This window comes from Pogoniulus pusillus, chromosome 11 (genome assembly GCF_015220805.1).
Source record: "Pogoniulus pusillus isolate bPogPus1 chromosome 11, bPogPus1.pri, whole genome shotgun sequence".
In the NCBI taxonomy this organism is placed as follows: Eukaryota; Metazoa; Chordata; class Aves; order Piciformes; family Lybiidae; genus Pogoniulus; species Pogoniulus pusillus.
This window is the reverse complement of record NC_087274.1, coordinates 459,525-486,730: the sequence shown is the minus strand read 5'-3', so window position 1 is coordinate 486,730 and position 27,206 is coordinate 459,525. Positions and strand designations below refer to the sequence as shown.

General features: G+C 51.0%; 1 protein-coding gene across 1 annotated transcript in view; it reads left to right on the top strand.

Moving 5' to 3' along the window:
- Positions 1 to 26,172, top strand: part of SPAG9 (sperm associated antigen 9) — a 50,528-nt gene extending 24,356 nt beyond the window's left edge. Inside the window, 25 exon segments of the mRNA XM_064150488.1 lie at positions 2,415 to 2,625; positions 3,044 to 3,146; positions 4,170 to 4,291; positions 7,070 to 7,127; positions 8,050 to 8,202; positions 8,286 to 8,337; positions 8,721 to 8,851; positions 9,897 to 9,953; positions 10,759 to 10,932; positions 11,500 to 11,629; positions 11,855 to 11,947; positions 12,247 to 12,414; positions 13,069 to 13,240; positions 14,229 to 14,456; positions 15,003 to 15,198; positions 15,950 to 16,072; positions 16,613 to 16,693; positions 17,148 to 17,215; positions 18,334 to 18,482; positions 20,393 to 20,564; positions 21,399 to 21,512; positions 23,195 to 23,233; positions 24,069 to 24,242; positions 24,917 to 25,054; positions 25,944 to 26,172. Coding sequence (XP_064006558.1) covers positions 2,415 to 2,625; positions 3,044 to 3,146; positions 4,170 to 4,291; positions 7,070 to 7,127; positions 8,050 to 8,202; positions 8,286 to 8,337; positions 8,721 to 8,851; positions 9,897 to 9,953; positions 10,759 to 10,932; positions 11,500 to 11,629; positions 11,855 to 11,947; positions 12,247 to 12,414; positions 13,069 to 13,240; positions 14,229 to 14,456; positions 15,003 to 15,198; positions 15,950 to 16,072; positions 16,613 to 16,693; positions 17,148 to 17,215; positions 18,334 to 18,482; positions 20,393 to 20,564; positions 21,399 to 21,512; positions 23,195 to 23,233; positions 24,069 to 24,242; positions 24,917 to 25,054; positions 25,944 to 26,059 — 3,222 coding nt within the window. The 3' untranslated portion in view covers positions 26,060 to 26,172.
- Positions 26,173 to 27,206: the final 1,034 nt, after the last annotated feature.

Here is a 27,206-nt window from a genome sequence, read left to right as displayed (position 1 = left end):
CTGGCGGCAGCTCCTGCCGTTGTTCTGTGCTCCAGCTGTGAGGCTGGCGGGGAGCAAGCTGCAGAGACCGAAAATGGTGGAGGGCTGCCTCTGGCAGCCAGGGCTGGAGCGCACTGACAGGACAGCAGGAGGAGGGACCCAGCGTGCAGAGCTGTGCGATGTGTACAGCTCCCTGTGTGCTTGTTTACTGTAAATACTTTTGACCTCATGTACAAGGCATGAGCAAGACTCTGGTGCTTTCAGGCATCTGTTGTCCCTTCAGGCACAAACATTCCCTTAGAGGGCAGTGCTTCCCCTCCAAAGAGCTCAAAGGGCAGGTGCTGGCAGAGACACAGAGTGAAAGCCTGGCCTGGTAGTGATGCTGGCTGTCATTGCAACCCAGCGTACAGCTACCTGCCACTCCTCCTCTCCCACCCATTTCTGCAAAGCCTTGCAGATGAGCTACTTCTTCAGGTTTAATTATGTAATTTTCAACGAATTTGCCCTCTTTCAGGAAAAGTCTTTAGCAGCATTGCCAGAAAGTCAAATTTGCCAAGCCAGCATGGTGCTGACTTTGAAATGCTCAGGCTCTGAGACCCTGACTGATTCACTCTTGCTTAATGGAATTGCACTGCATTTTCATCAGCTCCAGAGCAGACATTGACCAGGGTTTGAGCAGCATAGCCTCCAGAGCTGGCTGGAACCAGTGCAGGAGTTAATCCAGTCAGCAGTGGAATATTTGCAGGTCCTTGAAGGCAGGGATTGTTCTCTTCACTGCTCTGAAGCCGTTCCTCTGAGCTGTGTGAGAAAGTTGGTGCCCAGTCTGTGCTGCATCAGCCGGCGGATGCTGCTGGCATACAAAGCTGCAGGAGTGTTTGCAGAGGGCCAGCAGCTCTGCTGTGCTTCAGCTGCTTGTTGGAGTGAACCCTGGATTCCCTGGTGAGGGGGTGCCATTTCCTCCTTTCTGTGTCTGCTCGCTGCAGGGTGAATCATTAGCCAGTGCTGAAGCTCCCCAGCTCAAAAGGCAGTTGAGTAAATTGGGCAGCTTTGCTTTGGCCCTTTTTGTTTCTCATGTAGCACTGCTGTGCTGGGTTTCCTGCCCAGGATACCCATGGGGACAGGCTCTGTTCTGCTGAGGTGGGGCTGTTAGCTGCCAGTCTTTCTGAGTAATATTGCCAGAATATCAACTACTAATAACTGATTCTTTTGGAATATACTACAGCAGGATGAAAAGTGGAAACATTTGATAGCTCCTGAATGTGCTGAGTCTTGTTTCCAGGGCTTGTGGATTCCGTGTGGGGATGTCAGTGTAGGATGTAAACTTGGCATTTCTGCTGATGTACATGAAAGTGTGTTTCCTCCCTGCTCCCATGGACTTAGACCCTTGTCTTCCTGGGAAGTGCCAAAAGGAAACATTTAGAGATTACAATTATGAGCAGTCTTAGGTACAGAGGAGGAAATGTCTGTGCAGGTCTCTTTTGGATTGCACAACTCCATTCCCATGCACTTCCACTCCCCTCAAAGGGTTGCAGAGCTATATGAAGAATTTGTGCTTCACAAGACCTAAGCCAGCTCCATCCTAGACAGGTTTGGCTTTCCTGAGCCAACTGAGACCTGCTCTGTTACTGTCCCAGAGCTGGCCAGGAGCCTTGCTTTCACCTTCTGAGCAGAGCTTTCCATCCTGCCTCCACTTTGCCTGGCCTGGCCTCCATGTCTCAGCTTGGTTTTTCCCAAGGAGAGTCCCCTCACACTCTAGTCCAGAAAATACTGCCTCAAATGGGTGAGTGTTTGCTGTTTTGATCTACAGTGAGCTCCTGTGCACTGCTACCTGCTCTGTGAGTCAGAGTTAAGATGTCTGAATGCTGCCTTGGCCCTGATCAGGAGTGAGGGCTCGGATATGCAGGACACAGTGCAGCGGTGGGCTGGGGGGGGTTGCCCAGGAGCAGCCTCATCAAACGCAGCGTTCTTCCCCTCTGAGGACACTGCCTGCTGCAGCCCTGGGTAATGATCATCACCCTGACTCCAGCAGCCCTGTTGGGAGCCCAGCCTTGGGCTCTTGGTGTGGTGTCACTGGAGGAGATGCTTGCTGGTGTGTGTAGCTGCGCTGAGCTCTGATGTGCCAGCTTTGGTGTCTTGCTCCCGGTGTCATCCAGGGCCCACAGGAAAGCACCCCAGAGGAGGTCACTGTAGAGATCACCTGAGAGCAGACTGGCATTGGAAAGAAGGGCATGTTTTAGGTAGTTGTGACCTGCTTGAGAGGTGAAGCAGCCGCAGTCTAAGGTGAAGTTGGCAGTGGCCTGAGTTGCACTTCCCGTCCTGTCTGCGTCTGCCCCTTGGGTGCAATGCAGCAGCTTCGAATGGTTCTTTGGTTTGTGCTGAGCCTTTCTAATGCTTCCATTTCTGTTGATGTTTTTAATGGGAATGTTCAATCTTAGGATGAGCTCTCTGACGTTTAGCCAAGCAGGCTCAAATCTACTACTCCAGCATCCGCAGCCCCTTCAGATGTACCTGTGCTGCCTGCTGAGACGCCTCTCAAGGAGGATGTTGAAGGGCCTGCAAAGAACACAGAAGTGCCAAACGAGAAGCTGGACGTCAGCAAGAACACTGAGGTGCAGGTAGCTCAAGAGACAAGAAATGTATCCACTGGTGAGCTGCTTTCACTTCTCACTACCCTCCTCCTAGTTCAGCTGTTAGGGCATTTCATTCACTGTTGAACAGTAATGCAAACCACGATGGAGGTCTTCAGGCGTGCAGAAGGACTGTAAGAGACGCGAGCCTGGAAGTGCCTCTGGGCACTCTTTGGAATCGGTCGCTTGTGACACTTCTTGTAAACCGAAGTGACACAGATCTGGAGATGAGCTGCTGGGAGTGGGAAATCACTGCTCTTGGGTGACCGCAGTTAGTCAGGAGAGGCTTGCACTGCAGTGTCAGGATCTGTGGGTCTGCTCCTTGCACCGCCTTGAGCAGCCTGAGAGCAGTTGGTGGCTGATGAGTGACGGTGCGGATGGTGATGCCCTGTCGGGGCGCGCTGGGTTATGCAGATGTGCCACCTGCTCTTCCCTAGGTGGAAATGAAAAGAAGAAAAAATCTGAAGTTCAGGCAATCATTGAGTCAACTCCAGAGCTGGATATGGATAAGGACCTCAGTGGTATAAAGGTTCCAGGTGAGTTGGGGGTTGTGCTTTGAGCAGGCAGCAGTTTTGGAAGGTACCAGACTTCACTTTTGAGCCTTCTCAGGAATTTGACCAGACTGAGCTCATGCATTATGTAGTAGATTTTCTACTGCCATGACCTCCAACTTGCTCAGGAGGTTTGGAGTGCAGCAGCAGCTCTTCATTCTGTGCCTAGTGCCAGTGGATGTTCAGGGCACTTCATGTCACAGCAGACATAGGAGTGCTGAAATATTCTTCCCATATTTCAAGCAAATGTCTCCATACCCAGAGGCCTTTTCTCCCTGGACTGGGAGTTCAAGGTGTTAGTGTTTTCAAGACTGGGCCCTTGTTTTCTCATCTCTGTCTTTAAAATGTGGACTTCTGACTGATGCAAGTGTTGCAACATTTCTGTATTGGGCTCTGCTGGTGGGATCTCAGTGCGGCCAGAATGCTTTTGCCTGAGCCTGCTTCCTTGCAGGCCTCTGCCTCCAGAAGCTCCAAAGCTGCATAGAGAAGTGCTTTGAGAGCAGGAGAGCCTGTCTTTTAGTCAAGCCCTGAACAGTTTAGAGTCTAGCCACAAGTCCTTCAAATATGTTGTGTCTTGTGTTTCCTTCTTGGGATGGGAGGGAGAGGATGACAGGGGAGAGAGGAGCCCTTCTTGGCCAGAGGGCCTTGGGCTTTGCCTGGTCGGCGTTCTGCTGCCTGCTCGCTCTGCAGTGACTTCCAGTCTGGCCGAGCACTCTGTCCCTCCAGGCACTGGGGCTGGTTTCTAAACACCAAGGCTTTGACAGGCTTTCGTGGTTGCTTTAAATCCCCCCCCTAGGTCACCATCAGCAGCTACCCCAGGGCTGAGATCTTGATGCCAAAATGGTACTTGAGAGCAGAATTGAGGACTTTAAGCCAGCTGAAAGCTTCTGAAAACTTTACTACTGGGTTTTTTTGGGTAACAAATGAACTCTGGTAAAGCCATGGATAACTTCCTTCAGCGTGGGGATGTTTTCTTCCTGTTTTTTTCATGCCCTGTTTAATTTCTTGCCAGCACTCCTACCAAAGGCATAGAGAACAAAGCCTTTGATCGCAACACAGAGTCACTCTTCGAAGAGCTGTCGTCTGCCGGTTCTGGCCTGATTGGAGACGTGGATGAAGGTGCAGATTTACTGGGTAAGAAAGGTTATTTAGAAAGGAGCTTTCTTTGTTAGTGGAAGCACTGGTTATCCTTGCTGGGTTTACTGTGAGGATTCACTTGCATTAAAGTGTTTTGATTATCATCCTGGGGTGCCTTCTTGGAAAGCAAAAACCCAGGAGGAAGTCTTTGTTCTTCCTTTCAACGTTAGCCCTTGTCACATGCTTCTCTATTGCAGTTTCCCTGCATGTTCTCTGACACACAGGGTTTTACTCTTGAGTTGGTTTTAGGTGGTGTAATTCAGGCTGTGTCTGGCCCGTAATAGCCTGGCTGTGTCACCTCTGTGCTGCTGGCCGTGCAAGAAGGACCGCAGCAGGTTGCAGTAGCTGTAATGTCCAATCAAATGGTGACTGGAAGGGGCAGGCACATCTCTAGAGCAGGTTGCTCTTGGTGTGCTGGTGCATGGTTTGGGAATGTGAGTTAGCAGCAGCAAAAAAGTTGTTAAAAGAAGGCTCTTTCTATGCACAGGGAGTGTCTCTGTGTGTAACAAGGTGTTTGGGGACACAGGAGAGTTCTGGAAGCTGCTGCTGTGCAGTAGGTAAAATGCAGCTGCTGCTGCTGTGTGTCCTGGGAATGCTTTGTATATAGAAGCCATCAGTTTGCTGCTGTCTGACCTGGAAAAAGGGCAGGACTGGCACCAGGATTGTTTAGAGCTGTTGCGTGTGCAGCCTGCAGCTCTGTTCAGTGTTCCACCAGAGACTTGTTTCACATCAAGCACACTGCACAAAGTGTTACTCACCAGGGCCACAGGCCTGTCTCCAGTCTGGGAGGTGATTTCTCTTTGTGGTTGCTCTCGCTGCTTTGAGTCCTGAGCAGTGAGGGCCACCACATCCCTGCTAGAATTGACTGCATCCCAAACTGTCACTCTGTCATCACAGGGACAGCTGATGACATGCTCAGAGGTATCAATACTAGCTACTTCTATCTCTCACCTGTATACTCTACTGGTTACAGCAATCCTGTCAGGAGTCCCTGGGAACAGCTGCTTTGTGCTCCATGGGCTAAAGTAATGCACTTCTCAGTGTTAGTGTCTCCGCACTGAGCTGTGCCACTCGGCATGTGCGGGGCGAGCGCAGAGCTCTGGCTGGCTTTGCTGTGCAGAAGGTGCTGCTCTGCAGGTCTTGCCAGGTAGTCATCATCTCTGAGCACAGCCACAGGCCAGGTTGCTCTGTGGTACTTGAAAGCCACATCTGCATCCAGGGTGTCTGGGCCGTTCCAAGCACTTGGATCTGTCTTCAACAAGAATTGAGTTTCAGTGTGGAGTTCTGGCAAAGCAGTTAACTGGGATTCTCTGCTCTGTTTTCTCTTGGGCTGCATCCCCCCAGGGGAATATTCTGGTGTGTATGCTTCTTTTTTAACAACACTGCTTTGAAAGTTGCTGCTGCTCCAGTTAGACGTTCTTGGCTGCTGCTCCATCAATACATTCTCTGCATTTTTGCCCTGCTTGGTAATCATTTTTTGCCTTTGCAACTCTTGCTTTCTGGTTTTTTGCTCTGAGTTAAAGGATGCTGAAACCTGTCAGAAGTGTGGCTATGATCCTGAAAATATGTGTCAAAAAGCAGTAGCCCCCTGGAGACGACCTGGCTGCAGTGCAGGGGGCTTCTCCAGGGCAGTGACAGTGCAACAAGAGCTGCTCCAACAACTAGCAAACATCTCTTGCTTTTAATCCAAATCCCAGAGAGAATTCCAAATGAGGGAGCTCTGCCTTGCATGTCTGGGTTTAGACACTCTCTTTCAGTTGTCCTCCAGATATGTTTTAAGCTTTCCTTTACCCCAGTTGCTTGGGAGGTTATGCTGATTGATTGTTCTGAAAGGCCTCCACCATTAAGGTCTTTGTCATTGGTTGTGCTACCCCCGAATTAGCATCGTGTCTGCCATTAGCAGTGTGGGAATTAGTCTGCTGTGCAAAATGAAAAGCAATTATTTTCTGCCTGGAAGATTTCTCTTTTAAGGAGCCCACAGATCAGATCATTGTAGGCTTGCAAACAACAGGGTGAGAAATGGATTTCCAGAAATGTAAAGCAGTATTGAAGTAGTGGCAGGAAAAGTGAAGTTCACCTTGGTCCGGAGCAGCAGCTTCATCTGAAGGCTTTACTGAGTGATTTGGCACTTCTAAATCACTCCACAGCAGATGAGACAGGTGAAGGTAGTGATTTTCAAACCTCCGTCTTTCATAGCAGTCCTGCTTCTAAAGGCATCACATTTCACCTCAGACTTGTGGTGGTGGCTTGGTTTTAGCTCACTCTTACTTCATAAGTTTAAATCTTTTTATGCTCTTCACTCATACTACACCTCATGTGAGATGTTTCTGGCTCTTGTTTCTGCTCTACATGGAGTGCATGGCCTATAAAGACCATTTCTTTGGTCAGGTACTGTTTGCTCTGGGAGATCTGCAGAGTGCTGGCAGGCTGAGCTTCACAATTCGGCATGTCTTGTGTACCTCTGTGCCTAATGTCTGGAAAAGCAGTTTCAGCTCTGGACTAATCATTCCCCAGTTGGCTGCCTTGGTCCCTCTGTGGTGAGCACAGAGAGCCGGTGGAGGTAGCACCTAAGTCAGGGTTGCTTTTAGGCTTTAATTAAATCAGTGTGGGCACACAGTGGAAAGCTAACTGCAGAAGGTAGGTTGGTCCTGAAGCTTCAGAGAGCTCACAGTTTGTCATCCTTAAACTCAGCTGTTCTTAGACAATGGCAAAACTTGAGTGTTGTAAAGAGGTCCATTTCATCTGCTTACTCAATGTGTTTCTTTCTTTGGGAAGGAATGGGTCGTGAGGTGGAAAACCTTATTTTGGAAAACACTCAGCTGCTGGAGACAAAGTAAGTGACAATGTTTGTGTGAAGAATATTTTGTTAGCTCCATCTGCAGAAAGCTGAGATGACAGAGATGTGCTTTCAGTGCTGAGAGCAGCAGAGGGGGGTTTGGCTAACCACAGCTTAGGTCGTGTTCTTCTAGAAAGGAGGGCCCAGAGGAGCAAAAGCTGCTTTTCATAGAATCATAGAATCTATCAGGTTGGAAAGGACCTCCAGGCTCATCCAGTCCAACCTAGCACCCAGCCCTATCCAGTCATCTAGACCATGGCACTAAGTGCCTCATCCCGGCTTTTCTTAAACACTCCAGAGACAGTGCCTCCACCACCTCCCTGGGGCAGCCCATTCCAATGCCAATCACTCTCTGGCAAGAACTTCCTCCTAACATCCAGCCTGGACCCTGCCGTGGCACAGCTTGAGGCTGTGTCCCCTTGCTCTATTGCTGGGTGCCTGGGAGAAGAGACCAACCCCACCTGGCTACAACCTCCTTCAGGGAGTTGTAGACAGCAATGAGGTCACCCCTGAGCCTCCTCTTCTCCAGCCTAAACCACTCCAGCTCCCTCAGCTTCTCCTCATTAGGGTTTGTATTCCAGGCCTTTCCTTTGTTTCCAGGCCCTTTTCCCTTGTAAGGCCACAAAGAATGTGGTGCTGGGTCCTCAGGAGAGATCAGCTCCCTTCTTTTCTGCAGGAACCAGGCCCTTGCAGCACTCTTGGGGAACTCAGCCTCTAACCAACTCCTTCTGGTCATCAGTGCACAGATGTCTGAGCATTTGGAATTTGGGGAGAGAGGGTTTGGACCTGCTCTAGGAAGCTTTATCTCCCCACAGCAGCTCTCTTTAAGAAATGTGTAGACTTCAAGAATAGAATCAGGCTGAGCCAAAGCAGAGCCCACAGTGCCCCTTGTGATGGTGTCTGTCACATGTCTGTGTAGGAATGCATTGAATGTGGTGAAGAATGATTTGATAGCAAAGGTGGATGAGCTGACCTGCGAGAAGGACGTGCTGCAAGGTGAGCTGGAGGCTGTAAAACAGGCCAAACAGAAGCTGGAGGAGAAGAACAAGGAGCTGGAAGAGGAGCTGAGAAAGTAAGTTCAATTCCCTGGCTGTGAAGCAGACAGACAGAGGCCCACAGCGAGGCTAACACAGCTCTGCTTTGTTTGGTGTGCAGGGCTCGTGCGGAAGCAGAGGAAGCGAGGCAGAAGGCCAAGGAGGATGATGATGTAGGTGTTGGTGTTGGTCTGGCACTGGTGGGGGCAAGAGGAGTCCACGTGCATGTAATGCTGCCTGATAGGTAGTGGCAAACTTCCTTGTGCAGAAGAGGCAGAAGCTCTGAGAGCACAAGTGAATGCAGCCTGCCCACATTTAGTTCCATGCCCTCTGCCCATGGTTGTGTGGCACACTGCGGGGAGCTGGTGTTGAACTTGCACTGGGTGCCAAGGGCGGGAGCAGAGGAAGGTAAAGCTGAGGTGGTTTTATGAAGCCCCAGGTGGTTTGGCATCTGGAACTGTGCCCTAAGCTGGCTGTTGGTGGAGGCAGAGGTTGACTCTGCCAGGCCCCGCTGTGCCCCTGTGTTCCTGCCACGTTTGCTTTCCTGTGTGCCCAGAGCGACGTGCCCACAGCCCAGCGGAAGCGCTTCACCCGCGTCGAGATGGCTCGAGTCTTGATGGAGAGGAACCAGTACAAGGAGAGGCTGATGGAGCTCCAGGAGGCTGTCAGATGGACTGAGATGATAAGGTGAGAGGCTCTCTGGAGTCCTCGGGAGAGCTCCGCGGATGTGACCAGCTCTTGGTGTCTAGCTGCAGGAGTGCTCTGGCCAGGAGGTTGAGTTGAAGCCTCAATGGCCCTTTGGGTTGTCTTATGTGTGCCCATGAATAGCTTTAAGTTATGGGCATTGACTTAACTGGCCAAAAAGGCTCCTCAGTGAGGGTGTGTCACCTGAGGGTGTGAAGTGAGCACTCTTGGAAGTAAAAACCTGTGTTTTGGAGCAGCCACAGAGCTGGTAATGGTAAGTGCTGTGGATCTGGTGGGCAGGGGGAATGCCTCTGTGGGCACCTCCCTTGGGGCCCAGCTGTCCTCTGCCAAAGCAGCTGTACATACAGTGAGCAACGCCAGGGCTGGGGTGCTCAGGAGACAGCCCCGCTCTGGAAAGGTGCAGGCTTTAAGGATTGAATAGTGATGGTGCTGGCCTGGGCTGAACAGGGAGTTAGCTGGAAGGTGCCATTTTTACGAGCAGAGCCCTCAGCCCAGCTCCCTCCTGTCCGTGCCCAGCTGCGTCCCTGCCCAGAGCTGCCTCCTGCTGGGTGAGTGGAACAAGGGCCTGGCATCTGCTCTGTGGGCTGCCCTTTGGGCTGACTCTGCTGAGGAGTGACGGTTGCTGAGCAGGCACGGCTGGGTTTTCCACAGCCCTTGTCTCCAGCAGGCCTCCTCTCCTCTCCTTGTTGGCCCAGCTGTGCCCTCAGGAGCAGTCAGTCCCTCAGCTCTGTACTGATGTGTGGAGGAACAAGAAGGTTTGAAGTGCAAAGCAGTGGCTAAGGGGCAGCAAAGGTCACAGTGGCTTGCTGCCTGCTGCTAGCTGTTTGCCGGGCAGTGTCGCACAGAAAAGCACTGCCAGTTGTGTTTGGTGCCAGTCAGTGTGGGTGGTGCTGAAGTAGCTTCGGTTCCCCTGGTGGGAAGTGGCAGTGTGAAGGAGCAGGCTCTGGTAGCTGGGTTGTAGAGTGAGGGGCACCCAGTTCCATTGCTCTGCTTCTGTCAATGCTCACTTGAGCTTAATGTCTTGTAGAGCATCCAGAGAGAATCCAGCCATGCAGGAGAAGAAGAGATCAAGCATTTGGCAGTTGTAAGTATTGAGATGCAACTGAGTGGCAGAAATCAAGGCAAGACCCTAAGCAATTAGCTGCCCCTTGTATCTTGTCAGCTAATTGCCTCCTGGCAGATGGAGGCCACACCAGCTCCCCGCTCCTTACCCATCCATGCCCACTCAGTGGGGCTGCTCCTGATGCCAGCAGCTCACAGGCTGCAGCTCCTGGTGCAGGACTGTGCTCTTGGGCAGCTTAATGCCAACATGCTGCAGGTGCTTCTGGCTGAGCCTGGGTCAGGGCTCTTGCCCTGAGCATTTCTCTGCATTCTTCTTTCTGATGGGAAGTGGAAACCTGCAGAGCCCCTGCAGATCACATTTGCTGTGGTGTGACCTGCTGATTGCTCAATGTTCTTTGCTAGCTTCAAGCTCTTTAAATCTAAGCCAGCATTGCTCATGGCAAGGTATTTGTCACAGAACCTCTTGGCATGCCTTGCTGAGAGCAGTCTTTTAGCCTCGAATATGGAGGTGGTTTAAGGTGCTCTGTGCGTGAGCTAACATGCTTCAGAAAACTGCCTTCAGATGTGATCTTCGCCTCCTAACTTTTGTGGGTGCCCCATAGATGTCCCATCGAGGGGAAGATCACAACAAATCTCACAAGCAGCTGGGATAATTCTTGAAGATTCTTTTTGCTGACACAAGTTTCTGTGCTTTGGGAGTGCTGCTGAGAGTGTGGTGGCTATGCTGGGCTCCAGTTTGGCCCGAGGAAAGTGTCTGCAGTGTGATGCCTGCACGTCACATTTGGGTCTCTTACAAATCTTAACTCTCAGCATTTTTTCCCTCTTAGTTTTAGCAGACTCTTCAGTTCCTCAAGCACTACAGCTAAGAAACCAGAGCCTCCTGTCAACGTTAAGTACAATGCTCCCACCTCGCACATCACTCCCTCGGTCAAGAAAAGAAGCAGCACCTTATCTCAGCTCCCCAGTGACAAATCGAAAGCCTTCGAGTTCCTCAGTGAAGAGTAAGGCATTTGGCTTTGCAGTGCTGGTCTGCTCTAGCAAGTGCTGCCTTGAGCTCCATAGCCTGCTCTGGGCGAGCTGGCATGTTCTGAGTGCTGTGCTTGAGGGGTCAGCATAGTGCAGCTGGGCACCTGGTGCAGTGTGATGCCCTTCACAGGAGCACCGTCGGGCACAGGGAACAGCTCGTGCTGCTCTCTCCTGCACCAATGGTGTCGCTAACCAGGGCTGTGCAGGTACTTCAGTACACAAACAGAAGAGCCTGAGCCAGGCTAACAAATGTCTGTGCTTCATTTTTGCCTCCTGTACTTCTTTCTAGCAGTACATCCTTTTGGTTTACACCTTCTAGAGCTCCCAGTGGCAGTCCATAGCCCAAGTTAAATCTTCCCTGAGGAGGCACTCTCTGGCTCTGCCTTAGAAATAGCCCCCAGGAAGCCTGCTGTTCGCTAGGCCATGTGTGGGGAGCCAGAGCTTCCCCAGCGACCTTGCCTGCTGAGTGCAGTGCAGCTGCCTTCACACACAGCCTGCTGAAGAGCACAAATGAAGGGTTCTTGGTGCTGCTTCCCCCCCAGAACGGAGGCCAGCCTGGCGTCCCGCCGGGAGCAGAAGCGCGAGCAGTACCGCCAGGTGAAGGCTCACGTGCAGAAGGAGGACGGCAGGGTGCAAGCCTTTGGCTGGAGTCTACCTCAGAAGTACAAGCAGGTATGGTGTGCTCAGACAGCCTCGCCTTCTGGGGGGTTTGAACACTGCTGTTGGAGGGATTCCAGCGCTGCTCTTCATGGAGCCGTAGCAGCCAGGAGCGGCTCTTAGGAAGACCACCACAGAGAGCTCTTGGTGGTGTGTGGCACTCTGATCAACTGACCCTACAGTTGCAGACCTCTTCTACAGGGGAGAGCTTTGCTGTTTGTTTTTTGTTTTTTCATCTAGGCGGCAAATGGTGGCCAGGGTGAGAATAAGATGAAGAACTTGCCTGTACCTGTTTACCTGAGACCTTTAGATGAAAAGGATACCTCTATGAAGGTAGGATACTTAACAGCACTGATCCAGGGGCTTGGACTGCCTCTAGCTTGAGTAGTTTTATTTTAGACTTTCTTTTTAACTGAAGTTGGTGAGATTTCAAATAAAGTTTCAGTGAGGTTAGAGAGGCACAGGTGAATCAGAACTCCAGCTTCAGTAAAGTGCATGGCTCCAGAGCTAACAAATGCCTTACAAGGCAGTACAGACAGATGGTGGCTCTGAGCTGACTCAGCCTGTGTCATGCTGGTGGTGTCCTCCTTTTGAGCGGAACACTGAAGTGAAGTACTTCTTTTTCTCTCAAGCTGTGGTGTGCTGTAGGGGTGAACCTCTCAGGAGGGAAAACACGAGATGGTGGCTCGGTGGTTGGTGCTAGTGTGTTCTACAACGATGTGACTGGAGTCGACGCAGAGGGAAACAAGCGGCAAACAGGATCTCAAAGCAGCTTGGACAGGCTGGACCAGGAGCTCAAGGTAAGGGTCCTCTAAGGCATGTTGCATGGTGTGTGCAGTTAAACATCTGCCATGTGTCTGTAGATCAGTTAAACACTTCATAATGAGGCTTTTTGCTAACAGATTTTGCTTGGGTAGTCATCAGCCCCAGGTGTTTGGGTTATTGAAGTCAACCACAAAAGCACTCTGGTCTGCTGTGAAGAACATCTGTTACATAGCTGTCCCTGTCCTGACTGCCATCTGAGGAGGGCTTTAGGTGCCTCGGCCATTGCTGGTCTGGTCTGCATATTTCTGTGGAGCAGCAATGAATGGGGTTCATGTTAAGGGCATAAAGCCAAAGGCCTGCTTTTGCAGTGCCTTGGGACACATCCCATCACTCTGATGGTACTGGGCCTAGTGGCTGGCACTAAGCAGTGTTCTTCTGCAGCTTCACACTTGCTTGACTACTTGGGCAGTGTCACTGCTTTCTATCATTCCCTACACCAGTACTAAATGAGTGAGTTTCATAACATAAATACCTGGAGCCTGCAGTTTTACAGCATCCTTAAAGGTGCTTACTTGTTTCTTATCCTGTAGTTGATGGTGTGAAGAGCATCCAGGATCAAAGATGGGAGCTCCATACTTGTTCCCCTTCCTGCTGTTACTCATTTCTGTTTTGCCTTTATTCTCCCTCAGGACCAGCAGAAGGAGATGAAAAATCAGGAAGAGTTATCCAGCCTGGTTTGGATCTGTACAAGCACACATTCTGCTACAAAAGTTATCATCATTGATGCCAACCAGCCAGGAAACATCCTGGATAGTTTCATTGTCTGCAACTCTCACGTGCTCTGCATTGCCAGTGTGCCAGGTAAGGGTTTGGCAGGTTCAGCTCCTGATTTTTCAACTGCATCTTGTTCAGGTTCTCTTCTGCAGTGGAAAGCCAAAGAGTTGATCAGTGTGACCAGATGCTGCTGCAGCACAGTCATGAAGTGCTTGGTGCCAGGGAACACCATTTGGTTTCTGCTGTGCTGCTCCACTGCTCAGTTAGCTCCTGGTCTAAATTAACTCAAAGGTCGAGAGATGTCAGCAGCCACCACCAAGGACATGAAGTGTGCAGTAGTGGCAATGTTTTGTGGAGCTGAGCTTCACAACATTGAAGTACGTTGGCTTTTGAGGCCTCTTCAGCCTCCTGAAGACAAGCAGCAAGTCTTGGAGCTTCCTGTAGAGGGAATCCTTGTGTCGAGGATAGTGAGCTGAGGGACATCAACAGAGGACATGGCTCTGGAGTGGAGCTGTGTGCTGTTGGAATTCTTGCTGCTCGGCTCACAGGAGTCTGTAGCACCAGTTCCAGCAAAGCAGCTTTGTTTGGTATACTCAGGAGAAATGTCTTTGCAGTGGAGCTGGAGGCTCCGCTCCACTGAATCTGTGTATAGCTTCTGAAATCAGACCAGCAGAGAAGAGAGTCAAATACAGTCCAGACTTTAAGAAACCAAGAGCAATATTCTGAGTCTGAAAAGTGTTTGGTAGCATTGTACAGGTGAGCAACAGCTTTCCTTTAGTTACCTTCTTCGTAAAGGTGTGGGTGGGTTCTGCCCCTGCACACAGGCAGTTAGGAAGCTGCTGTTAGTGGAGGACCCATTTGAAGTGGAAATGAAGGAGTTGGAGGAGTTTGCAAGTGGCAGTATGGTTTGTGACATCCAGATGTGCAGATGCTGCTGTTGCTTTTTGTGACAGCATCTCTAATGTCTGCTCAGACAGGCTTGCAGCTGGGTGTGTGTGTTCCACCTCAGGTACTCAGCTCGCTGGTGGGTATTCACCTGTACCCCCACAACAAACACCAGCTGGATCTCTTTTAGGGGCAAGGGAAACAGACTACCCTGCAGGAGAAGAAGGATCTCAGGAAGCAGACCCCAGTCAAGTGGACAAGTCCTCTCTGTGTGGGAGCATGACCAGCAACAGCTCTGCAGAAACAGACAGCTTGCTGGGAGGCATCACAGTGGTTGGCTGCACTGCAGAGGGTGTCACAGGAGCACCCATAGCTCATGATGCCAATGGGAGCTCACCAGTGGCAGACAAACAGCCAGGTAGGACAGTCTGCCAGGGCAGCCAGACCCCACCAGGTGTGACTGAGAGGTGCATGGTGTGAGTGTTTCATGGACTGCTTGGCTGTGAGGGTGGTAACAGCACAAATGGTGCCTGAGGCATGCTTGGAAGGCTGAAGCAGTTGCACTGGGTGCTTGTAGCTGAGAGCTGGGTGGAGGGTCAGGTTCCATGGGCATGGACAAGTGCTGCTCTGGGGTACTCTTGGGAGAGCTCTGTCTTGTGAGGAGACTGAAAAGAGCTTTTAAGTGGTTCAGTATTGGAAATGGCAGCTGTTGTATGTGGGTACAAGCCTTAAAGGCTTACTAGAGGTTGTAGTGTTTGCTTCCCAGACCTTCTCAGTATTTCCTGCCACAGGCACTTCACAGCTCTTTGGGGATGTGGCTGCTGACGGGAGCTGTGGATTCTGGATTTGTTCCCTGCTAGCCAATTCAAGGGCAATCTGTGCCCTCAATCACTGACTTTATACTTTGAGCAACTGAGAATTCTTTTGCAGCTGATGAAAGCTTATTTCAATTCTTATTCCATAGATACTGCAACTGAAAATAATTCAGTAGAGGAGAACATTCCAACAGCAGAGGAGGCAACAGAAGCAACAGAGGTCAGTGCAGGAACAGGAGAAGATGCAGCTGATATTGCACAAACTGGAGTCTACACAGAGCATGTCTTCACTGACCCTCTGGGAGTGCAGCACACAACTGAGGCCTCTCCAGTCTACCAGCCTAGGTAGAAAGTCTCCATCCTCCCATTTCTGGCAAAGCATTGAAAGCAGTGTTTGTAGGAGCACAGCAGGGGTCAGTCACCTCTTTCTGGCTTGTGAAGTGTGTTGAGGTTTATGTCAACGGTCTTGATATAGGACACTACACTTTGCCTGCATGGAAGGGTCACCTAAGTGCAGTCTCCTGTCTGAACTCTCTCCCTTGAGTACAGACACCTCCAGAATGGAGCAGCAAGTGTCTGCCAGCCTGGTACCAAGTCCTCTCACAGGCATGGTTAATTTGCCTCTTTGGATGTCTAAATCAATGTGAGTTGCACTCCTTGCTTGCAGGCAGCTGGTGGCTCAGGTGAAGTTTCTTCTCTCAGAGCAGTCACTCTGTAGTTAGAGGAGAGAAGGACCTTGAAAGGCATCAGCATTTCAGATCTTCAGGACACTTCACTCTCCACACCCCAGCAGAAAAGGATCACAGTGTTTTTTTAATAAGTAGTTCTGATGTTGTAACACTTCTGCCAGTCCACTGACTGGAACCCGAGGAGTTTGTGCAAGCCAGTGTGCACTTGGAGGCGTTCTTGGTATTGATGCTTTCACCTCTCTCACTTCCTGCACAGTCGCTGGGTGCTTAAATACTTGTGGACTTCCAAATGCAGTCTAGAAGCTGGCAGCAGTGAAGTAAGGCCCTGGGTTCTGACTAGAGCAGCCTGTGCACTTTATTCTCTGTATTCTAACTGCTTTGCTGTTCTGTTTGTTGTTGGTTTTCAGTACTGAGTCAGAGTTGTATAAAGATGTTGCAGTTTTGCCAGCCGAGCAAGACCTGGTGAGAGAAGAAGCACAGAAGATGAGCAGCCTGTTACCCACCATGTGGCTTGGGGCACAGAACGGATGGTAAGGAAATGCTCAGCTTGGTCAGGTGCTTTGGAAACAGACTTATCTTGCTGCTTGTGCCTGCAGGCCTGAAGACTCTCTCCAGTCAAGATTAAGTGCAAGAACTCAGGAGAGCCTAAATTTGCACACTTTGCTACACTTAAGCATTGTAGAATTGACTGCACATGGTGTAGGTGATCAGAAAGCTCTTCCTGGCAGACAACACTGACCTGCAGAAACGTTTTGGCCAGCTTGGTTTTTTTTGTAGTCACAGGAATTGATCTGGTCTGGTAAATTCCATAACTGTCACTCATGACATCCATTGTCCCTTTGCCTGCAGACCTGTCTGCAGAGGAGTTGGTCGTGGGTTAGGTCTCTGAAGAACCACTCTGCTGCTCTGCTCAGGGATTTCTTCCTCGCAGTCCATACGTAGTTTTCAGTGGAAAATGAAAACTGTGTTCTCTCTTTGGTGGAGTTCAGTTATAGGGGATTTGCTTGGGTGGTTTTCCTGTCTGCTAGACCTTTCCTAGTGCTTTAATCCCTCCTGATTTGTCTTTGCAGCCTGTATGTTCATTCGTCAGTGGCCCAGTGGAGGAAATGTGTTCATGCCATTAAACTTAAAGATTCTATTCTCAGTATTGTGTAAGTCCTGAAAGAATGTCCTGTAACTCATAATGAACTGTTCTTAAAGTACTTGCAAAGTAGTCTGATGTTTCCTCCTGGGCTGTGGGGGATGTCGGTGGCCTGGAATGCATGCATGTTCTCTGGGGCAGTGGAACACCTCTGGGGAGTAAGGAAGATGAAAGGAGTTCTGTAACCGTTGGAAATCAGCTCAGATGCTGAGCTGCAGCTGTGTGCTCCAGGCAGTTCTAGGTTGTTAGCCTTGGTGTTTCCTGCAGGATTGTAACTAGATACAGTTCAGGCTTCCTGAGCTGGGTTTTGATTCCTATTGCTGACCCTTCTGAGCTGCAGCACAGAAACCCCAGCAGCAGGGCCAGTAGTTGTGCTGCAGCAGGGAGTGTTTGTAGCTTACTTTAGTTCGCCCCCTGGGCAGTACAGCCTAACCGTGTGTCCTTGTGCCGCCTTCTCTCCCCAGACACGTCAAAGGGATCGTTCTGGTGGCACTGGCTGATGGCACGCTGGCGATATTCCACCGGGGAGTGGGTAAGCATTCTGCCAGCGCGGCACGCAGGGAAGCTGTGGCAGCACTGGGGGAGAAATGTGCCATTTGGGAAACGATTCCCAGGGCCTTTCCCAGGTTGTCCTGGGAAACCTTTCTAGTATTTCACCTGCAGTTCCAGGAACCATTTTTGCACTGTCTGGTGCATCCCTGGGATTTTCTGTCCTCCTGAGAAGGAGAGTGGGATGTATCTGGGCTGGTCAGTCAAAAGCCAGTGCTAAAGTCTACTTCAATCATAGACTCTTGCTTTTCCATCATGCTCCACAGCTCTGTCTTCTGTCGCTAGAGTTAGTCTGTGGCCAAGAATTTCTGCCCAAACCACTCCTCACCAAGCTCTGTTCTTCAGCCTCCAGAATGAAGCCTTGGAGGGGAAGGTCTTGCAGTGGGCTCCTGGAAGCTAGCTGCTGGCTTGTTTCTGCAGGCTCTCTGCTCGCTTCTTCTGGAACTGAAACCCCTGTGCTCAGCAGAGTTACAGAGGTTGTGTGGCACTAATGCAGATGCTGGGGAGATGCATCTGGGGTGAAGTCACTGTGGGTTTGGGGGAGTTTGGGTGTTCTGAAATTCAGACTCTAGTGGCTTCAAATTCTTAATCTCAGGAAAGTGTCAGTGATTGTCTGTGACTTAGCTCAGTCTACAGAAGAATTTTACTTGGTCTTGGATTGACCAAGCTGAGGATATTCTGGCAGATTTCAGGTGCCTGTTGTAAGGCCTTGCCCTGTGTTTTAAAGGAGCCTTGCTGCACTGGGCAGCGTCTCTGTCCAGTCAAGCAGTCGATGCCAGCTGCCCTGTGGCTAGTTGCTGCTTGCAAGGCAGACTAGTGCCTACCCAAGTAAAGCTTTTAGCACTGGGTAACTTGCCTTCCAAGGGTTCTGCTGTGTTTTGGACACAAGTCACTGCAGCCTGCCTGTGCTAGCAGGAAAGCAGCCATCAGGATGCTGGCAGTTCAGAGCCAGTGCCTTCGTCCTTGGGGAGGAGCCTATCGGTGCTTTTGTATCATCACAGTGCAGTTAGACCACTCGGGTATTCCCCTGTACTCTTGACTTGTGTAAGCCCAGAGGAACTCATGTTCTGCTTTGTGTTTCTTTTCCTTCTGCCTGTAAAGATGGCCAGTGGGACCTGACGAACTATCACCTCCTAGACCTGGGCCGGCCGCATCACTCCATAAGGTGTATGACAGTGGTACATGACAAGGTCTGGTGTGGCTACAGGAACAAAATCTATGTTGTTCAACCAAAGGCCATGAAAATAGAGGCAAGTTAAAATGCTTTAGTTCACATCTAGCTGGCCAAGAACTGGAAAGCCTCCTTGTGCAGAGCCTGTAGGGCTGGCTCCCAGCTCATTCTCTCCACAAACACCTCATTATGTTCTTCTCCCACCTGAAACCTTCTCTCTAATCTGGCTCTGCACACTTCAGAGGTTTGTATCACAGTATCACCAAGGTTGGAAGAGACCTCACAGATCATCAAGTCCAACCCTTTACCACAGTGCCCAAGGCTAGACCATGGCACCAAGTGCCACATCCCAACCTTGCCTTGAACTGCCCCAGGGACGGCGACTCCACACCTCCCCGGGCAGCCCCATTCCAGTGTCCAATGACTCTCTCAGTGAAGAACTTTCTCCTCACCTCCAGCCTAAATCTCCCCTGGCACAGCCTGAGGCTGTGTCCTCTCGTTCTGGTGCTGGCCACCTGAGAGAAGAGAGCAACCTCCTCCTGGCCACAACCACCCCTCAGGTAGTTGTAGACAGCAATAAGGTCACCCCTGAGCCTCCTCTTCTCCAGGCTAAACAGCCCCAGCTCCCTCAGCCTCTCCTCGTAGGGCTGTGCTCGAGGCCTCTCCCCAGCCTCGTCGCCCTTCTCTGGACACGCTCAAGCATCTCAATGTCCCTTCTAAACTGGGGGGCCCAGAACTGAACACAGTACTCGAGGTGTGGTCTGACCAGTGCAGAGTACAGGGGCAGAATGACCTCCCTGCTCCTGCTGACCACACCATTCCTGATGCAGGCCAGGATGCCACTGGCTCTCTTGGCCACCTGGGTACACTGCTGGCTCATGTTCAGGCAGGTATCAATCAGTACCCCCAGATCCCTCTCTGTCTGGCTGCTCTCCAGCCACTCCGACCCCAGCCTGTATCTCTGCATGGGGTTGTTGTGGCCAAAGTGCAGCACCCTGCACTTCGAGCTATTGAACCCCATCCCATTGGACTCTGCCCATCTGTCCAGGCGGTCAAGGTCCCGCTGCAGAGCCCTTCTGCCCTCCAACCCAGCCACATCTGCCCCCAGCTTAGTGTCATCTGCAAACTTGCTGATGACTGACTCGATGCCCTCATCCAGATCATCTATGAAGATGTTAAAGAGGATGGGGCCCAGCACAGATCCCTGAGGGACACCACTAGTGACTGGGTCCGGCCCTCCAGCCAGTTCCTAACCCAGCACAGAGTGTTACCATCCAAGCCATGGGCTGACAGCTTAGCCAGCAGTTTGCTGTGGGGGACAGTGTTAACCTCAAAGGTGCTGTCCTGCAGTTACAGAAGAGTTTGTTTATAGAAGGTGTGAGCTGGTGGTGCTGCAGTGCTGCCTGTGTGACATGGCACACAGGGTGGCCAAGGCTTCTTTCTGAAAGCCATTAGCAGCATCAGTGCCTCAGCCTCTGCTGATTGGCCTGAGACATGGGCCACAGCTCTTCTGAAAGTATCCTCTGCTTTTGTGAAGAGGACTACATATGAACACTGGAAGCATCTCATCCAGCAGTGCTGCTCTGCCAGGGGCTAGAATGTGTTTGGCACAGGTGGCTTGGCTGGCAGGAGCAAGGCTGGCACAGCTAGGAGCAAAAAACACTTAGTAAAACCCACTTTGCTGTGGCAGGAGGACCTGGGACCAGACAGGCTCCACGGTAAATGGAGGTGGAAGGCAGAGCAGGCTGGGCTGTGATACACAGATGAGGACCCAGCAGGACAATGTGATTGAGCTCCCAGCCCAGGGGGCAGTCAGCATTGGTACCTGTACTTTGCCAGCTCCCGGTGGCAGCTGTAGCCAAGCACAGCCCTGGCTGCTGCTGGCCTGCAGGGCTCGGGGCTGGCGGAAATGGCCGGTGCAGGAGGTGCAGGGACGCCTCGCACACTCCTGCCTTTGTCTCTTCTGATTTCAACCTCCCTCTTTCGCAGAAGTCCTTTGATGCACACCCGAGGAGAGAGAGCCAAGTGCGGCAGCTGGCCTGGGTGGGGGATGGGGTGTGGGTGTCCATCCGCCTCGACTCCACCCTGCGCCTCTACCACGCACACACCTACCAGCACCTGCAGGACGTGGACATTGAGCCTTATGTCAGCAAAATGCTAGGTAAGGGGGTGAGAAAGCTGCTGTGCTGGTGCACCTCTCGCTGTCCAGAGCCTGCTCCTCCTGTTCTGGATCAGGCATTGTCCCTGCAGATGAGGGCCGCTCAGAGCAGGCCTGTTAGCAGCCTGATGCCTGAGCTGTCCCTGACAGCCCGCAGCTGAGGCACAGGGTGGTTGGGTTGGGCAGGCATCAAGAGACACTAAAACCTCTTTTTTTTTTGACTGAACCAATGCCTTTCTTTGGAGCTGAGTGAGAAGAATCCATTGCTTGCCTGGAAAAGTACCTCTGCAAAGTCCAACTGCAGAATGGGGAATGTTGCTTGGGCTTGAGGCTAAGCAAGCATTCTGATTTCTCATTGATGCTGTGTAAGAGCAGTTTGACCACCTACAGAACACAGAGGTCACTGGGCCATGGGGAACCCTCCTTAAGCAGCTGTCGTGCTGCTGCCTGCCTGGCCAGCCTTCCTCACCCCACCACAGTGCTCATGGATGGGGAACCCATGTCAGGGAATGAGAAGCCATTGCCTGACCCCTATAAATCACCTGCTGGTTGTTGTGTGAAAAGCTGCCCTGGTGCTGCAGGCCCTCAAACGGAGCCATTACAACTTCTGTGCCTTTCTCACAGGCAATTTTAGTCACTGTCTGGGTTCACAACTTGTGCTTGAGGCCCTTTTTAGGTTACCTTTGCAACTTCAGAGCACTCCTCTACCTTGTTTCTGTTTGAAGTGGGAGGGAGTTTTTATCTGCATGGTTTGGGAGCTGGAGTTAAGATTCTGTGTTATAGAACTAAAATTATTCTTGCTCATAATTTTTGATGAAAAGCATCTCTTGTTTTTAGGTACTGGTAAACTGGGATTCTCGTTTGTGAGAATCACAGCTCTTATGGTGTCTTGTAATCGTTTATGGGTAGGAACAGGAAATGGTGTCATCATCTCCATTCCATTAACAGAAAGTAAGTAAAATATCAATTAATAGCTCTGTGCTCTATGCTGTCGACACACAGGCTGCTCCCCGCCAGGCAGGCGCTTGCTGATGGGCAGAAAGCTTCACCCCTAGGTCAGAGTGGTTCAGGTTGTGACAGATGGGCCAGAGTGACGTTTAGCACCTGATCTGTGAACGTGACTGCAGCAAAACCCCACAGCTCCAAAGTCTCCTGCAGTCCAGTGTGAGCAAAGCTGCTGTGACTGGAATGGAGAGACTGCCTGAAGCCTCAGGGCTGTTCAGAGCTTTAGCACCATTCCAGAAGTGTGTTGCTCTAAGAGATGGCTTTAGTTTTCCAATTAATGTTATTTTTGATTGTTATAGGATCACCAAAATGTGTTTCTGTTTGATCTGAGCAGGTTGATGTTGCTGCTAATACAATTTGATTGGCTTGAGTTCTTGAGAATTCATCAGCAGGCTGGCACAAGGGAGTGGAGCAGCTTTAAAGGGCATGTTCACAGTTACAGGAGCTGTAAACACACTCTGCCAGCAGGGCTCTGACTGCCAAGGACAACTCCAGTTAGCAAGCTCTGCTGAATGACAGACCCCAGACTCTTGCCACAGGCTGAGCTGCCTGGGGCTGGCACAGAAAGCATTCCGACATGGGCCCTTAAACTTGGGGAGAAGGGAAAGGCCCAGTCAAAGGCAAAACAAGTCTTAGCTAGGAAGAGCTTGGGAAGAATCTGTGTGGAAATTGACTGCATTTGAAACAACAGAAAACCAAAAGCCCCAAAACTTGTGCCCAAGACTCCTGCCGGGGCACGGGTGGGTAGCATTAGTCTGAGGGTGAAATCCAGCACTTGGACAGTCCCCATTGCACTGCTGTAGAAAGCACAGTGCCAGGGTGAAGGGTTAGGGAGTCTGACAGTGACCCCCTCCTGTGTCCCTGCTTTGTTGGACAGCTCATGATGCACTGTTCCCATGCTGTTCCATTGCATTCTCCATCCATCCAGTGAGTGTCTCTTTTGCATTGCATGAGTGTCCCAAGGAAGGGCAGACTTCCTGTCACCATTCTGAGAGGGCATAAGTCATGCTTTCAAAAACTAGAGCTCTCAGTTTGCACAAAGCTCGATGTAATGTTTCCAGAGGAGTTTGGTTTCAAAGAGCACTGAACAGGCAAAAATCCCTCTTCAAGCTGCTTGGTTTCCTTTCAGTTTTACTAGCTGCTGATGAGCCAGAAGACCTTTGTGGGTAGCTTGGTGGTGGGTTTGAGAACCCTTCTTGCAGAAATTGGTTTTCAAAACCAGTCCCATCCTTCCATTAGCAGCTGCCCATCTCAGTGCCCTGGGTCTCAGCAGCAGGGCAGCCTCAGGTCTGCAGGTGGTGGCTCAAGGAGTACCTGAGCACAGGAGCTGCCTCCTGCCAAGCAAAGAGAGAAAGAGGAAATGTTGCTAACTCACTGCCAGCCTGGCAGCCACGAAGCACAGGCACGTGGCAGTGCTTCCCTTGTCCATTTGGTGCTGAAACTTTGGTAACAAGATACTGATTTTGTGACTCTTGATCTCCTGTAATGAGATGTTTGCTGTTCTGATGAGCCCAGATGTTGAGCTCTACCATAGCAAAAACCAACCTGCAAGAGTGGTGGGTTCTCATTAATCCTTCTCCTCTGCTGTCGTACCTATCCATTTCCCCTCTCCTCCTTTCTCACTTTAGCTGTAATCCTCCACCAGGGACGTTTACTGGGGCTGAGGGGTAAGTGCAGATCCTGAACCAAAATCTATTTTCAGGCTTCTAATAGCCACTCCGAGGCTGTTCCCACTCCTCATAGATTTACCCTCTGTATGTTCCTAAATGTTTTTCCACTTGCAGTTACTGCATTGCAGCAGTTTTATGTTTGCTAAATGGCCACAAATCTGCTCAGCAGTTTAGTATTTCATCCTGTGTTGCAGCTGAACTTTCATCCAGACTCTTTTTCTTGCAGCCAGTGTGATCCCATACCCTATAACTGTGTCATTAATCCACACCATTTGCTGTCTGGTCACCAATCACCGTTTCTTTCGCTCCTTTGATGGTCTCTGGAATGGAGAAGGCTTGTCTGGCTAGCACAAGTGCTCCTCTGAAACCTCTCCCTAAATCCCAGTTGCAGAACTGCAGGAGGGTAGCTCCTCTGTGCCCACGGGTGGCTGTCTGTAGAGACCTCTTGCTGGCAAGGGGACACCCTGCAATGAGTTGGAGCATCCCTAACTCTGTGTCAAAGCACTTTGATTTGCTGATGCTGAAGGACATCAGAGGTGCTTACTGGAAGCAGAAGATGCAGTCCTGACCCAAATTGTGCTCTCCAAAAGCAGGCTGATGAGAAGCTGGTGTTGATGCTAGACTAGTAAGAGCCCTGCTCCATTTTCTGATGGACTTCCAATAACGACGCATGCCACCTTTTTTCTTTCCAGCTCTGTCTTGAACTGGCATTGCTGCCCTCCTGTCTCATTGTTCTGAGTTGGCTTTAGCTTGTAGATGGTACATAAGGCTCCTTAACAAAGGCCAGGCCTGTGCCCGGCGTGCAGCAGCATGACCTATTCCTCTTCCACAGCCAACAAGGTGGCGGCAGGCTGCAGCCGCCCGGGCAGCGTCATCCGCGTCTACGGTGACGAGAACAGCGACAAGGTGACCCCGGGCACCTTCATCCCCTACTGCTCCATGGCACACGCGCAGCTGTGCTTCCACGGGCACCGCGACGCCGTCAAGTTCTTCGTGGCAGTGCCTGGTGAGCCTTGGGTGCCGCTCTCGGGGGGAGGTTTCCCTTGCACCTTGGCTGCTCAGTCAAATGCAGCTTTTGGGCAGCCAGCGCAAGTGTGAAATGGTGCGGGCAGGAGGCCTTCTGTGCCACTGCCAGGGCTGCTCTGAGGGCACTGCTGGTCAGTCTGAGGGAGAGGAGTGCTCACAAAGTGCTTTGCTTCCTTCTGGAGTGAGGGAGTGCTTGTTGAGAAGGTCCTCTCTGGGAGTCTTGTTGACCCAGCCAGGAAGGGTGAGCTACAAAGGTAGAAGCCCCCAAAGAAAAGAAGCTGTTGGGGAGGCTGAGTGTCCTGGAAGCTGCTGTGCTGGTTGGATCCACGCCCCAGGGGGCAATGTGCAGCTTGTGCGCAGGAAGTAAAGGGCAGGGCTGTGCTTGGTGGACTCACCTGCACAGAGTCACCTGTAAGACTGCTTTGTGCAGGGGGATCTACCAAGAGGCATTGAATTCTCTGATTTCATGGAACTGGCCTGACCAGGATCTTTGGGAGCAAGTCTGAGCCAAGCCAGCTCTGCGCCTTGCTGAAGGGATGCTGGAATCCACACCTAGGTGTATCCCTGGGCCTTAAGTCTGTCATCCAGGGACCAAATGCAGGTGACACTATTGTGAGATGTGGCATAAAAAAGTGTTCTGTTTTTCTAATCCAGGTCAAGTTGTTAGCCCACAAAGTAGCAGTGGAACAGAGCTAACAGCTGATAAACCAGCCCAAGAGTCCTTCAACCAGAGTCCCTTAAAGTCCATGTTGGTGATAAGTGGTGGAGAAGGGTACATCGACTTCAGAATGGGTAAGAAAATGTAGGTTAAAATCAGATGTAAGCTGCTCATGCTGCCAGGTCACCAACCACATGGTGACTGCAGAGTGCATTGCTGTGGTCAGACAGAGCCCTGACTTGAGTGAGTCTGAGAACAGAAATGCCTTTGTTTTACACATCACCTTCAACTTCTTCCAGACAGCTTTGATCTCTGAGCTGCCCATGCAAGAGGCTGCATTTAAAACTGCTTTGGAGTGTGCACCACCTTCCAGTCTGACTTTGACATGTTAGTCTTCTGTCTCAACCCCCCTAGTCAGTGAAGCGTGCAGTGAGCATAAAAGCAGTCATGTATGACGTGAAGAACATCCCAGATGCACTTGCTCTGGAGTGGCAGGAGCAGATTTGCTCAGTGGTGTCTTTGTCTGCCCTTATTTTAACCACTGCTGCGTTTGGAAGGTGCTCTGCATGATCCAGCCCAGGGAAGGTTTGTGCCATCATGTGAGGCTTACGTGGGCACTGCTAGGGGAATGGAACAAAAGGAGAGTGGCTGTGGCTCTGCTGGGGGCTTGGACTAGATGGTCTTTCAGGTCTCTTCCAACAGGATGCTTTCTGTGATCTCTGCTGGGGGCTGCATGTCTGACTGCAGCTCAGGTTCCTGTTCCTCTGCCTTCAGGAGTTCTCAGTAGTGTAGAAAGTGGAGTGTCACCGAGCTGCAGTGAAGAGTGTGACCAACCATGGCAGGCTCAGGAGTCCTGCAGCAGCCCTGCACTGTGCACTGTTGGTTCTGACTGCCCTGAGCATGCTCTGCTCTGAGCTCAGGGCAGATGCTACCTTCAGAGAGCTGTGCTTCCAACCGAGCTGTCACTGGGTGGCTCTGTGGGGTGTTCATTCTGGGTTTATTGTCTGCCTGGTTGTTTTTCAGGTGATGAAGGTGGAGAATCTGAACTCCTTGGAGAAGCTCTACAACTTGAACCTTCTGTAGCCAAAGCTGAGAGAAGTCACTTGATAGTGTGGCAAGTCATGTGTGGCAGTGAGTGAACCTGTAGGATGCAGCTGGAGACCTTAAACAGAAAAAAAAAAGCTTCTGCATGTTTTTTAATTTGTGGAACCTGTTTCACTACATGATGTTGGAGCCTTTCTTTGCTCTTTAACTTTCTGTTGCAAACCTTCATACTTTAACTGCAGGAGTGAGCTTGTGCTGTTTTACCGCACCCGTGCTCCGTGGGCACTGCCGGGAGGTCAGATCTGTCTCAGACCTGGCACACAGCTTGGTGAGCAGCTGAGACCTGTGTTGTGCTGTGCCACAGCACTTGGGGGAGTTCACCTGAGTTCAGCTCTCTTGCAGCTGCCTTCCGCTGGACAATGCTTTGAATAAAACAGCAAAGTTGTTCCCAGAGCAGTAAGAAATTGGCAAATTCTGGGATGGATTGCTCAGGCTCATCCAAACGCTGTGTGAGGGCTGAGGCAGGCTGTGACTGCAGGTTAATTGGGTGCACTCTCAGAGTCTGGGTGGTAGGGGAACTGCAGAGAATTACAGTGGCAATGTTGACATAAAATCAGAGATCTTCACTATGGAGCTCCACAGCTTGGGTGCTGCTGCCCTCGGGCGGTGAGCAGTGTTGAGCAGAGAGGGCTTTCCTCTTCCTGACGTGGCAAAAACTTGGCTCCCGAGGTTTGTTTCTTGGATGGTTTACCTGGAAGCTGACTGTAAAATTCTTGACCAGGGGATATTTTTGTTTTTTCTTGTCTGAACTCTCTTTGTCCTGAGCACCAGAATGATCTTCTCTGCCTAGCTGGTCAGACTCATGAGGCACTACACGTGTGAAGGTTGGAGACCTTGATTAGAGCATGAGAAAAGACTGAGAGGTGCTACAGAGAAACGTTCTGCCCCCAGTGAGGCTGTAAAGGAGCTCCAGTGCCAGGCAATTAGGTACAAAATGTATTTTTTTGTAACCCACATACCCCATTTTGGTGTAAAAAGAAAAGAAACAGCATGAGCAGGTAGCTGACTCCCTTGCTGCAGCCAAGCAGGTCTGTGCCCACTGCCCTTCTCACCAGCTGTCCCTGTAGCCCTGAGGTGAGCTGGACACTGTCTTCCCGTTCACCTGCATCAGCTGCACACCCGTGGCCAGCACTTCATGGCTTCTGTGCTTCAGAAGGTTTTAAACCCCAGGTCTGTTCCTTC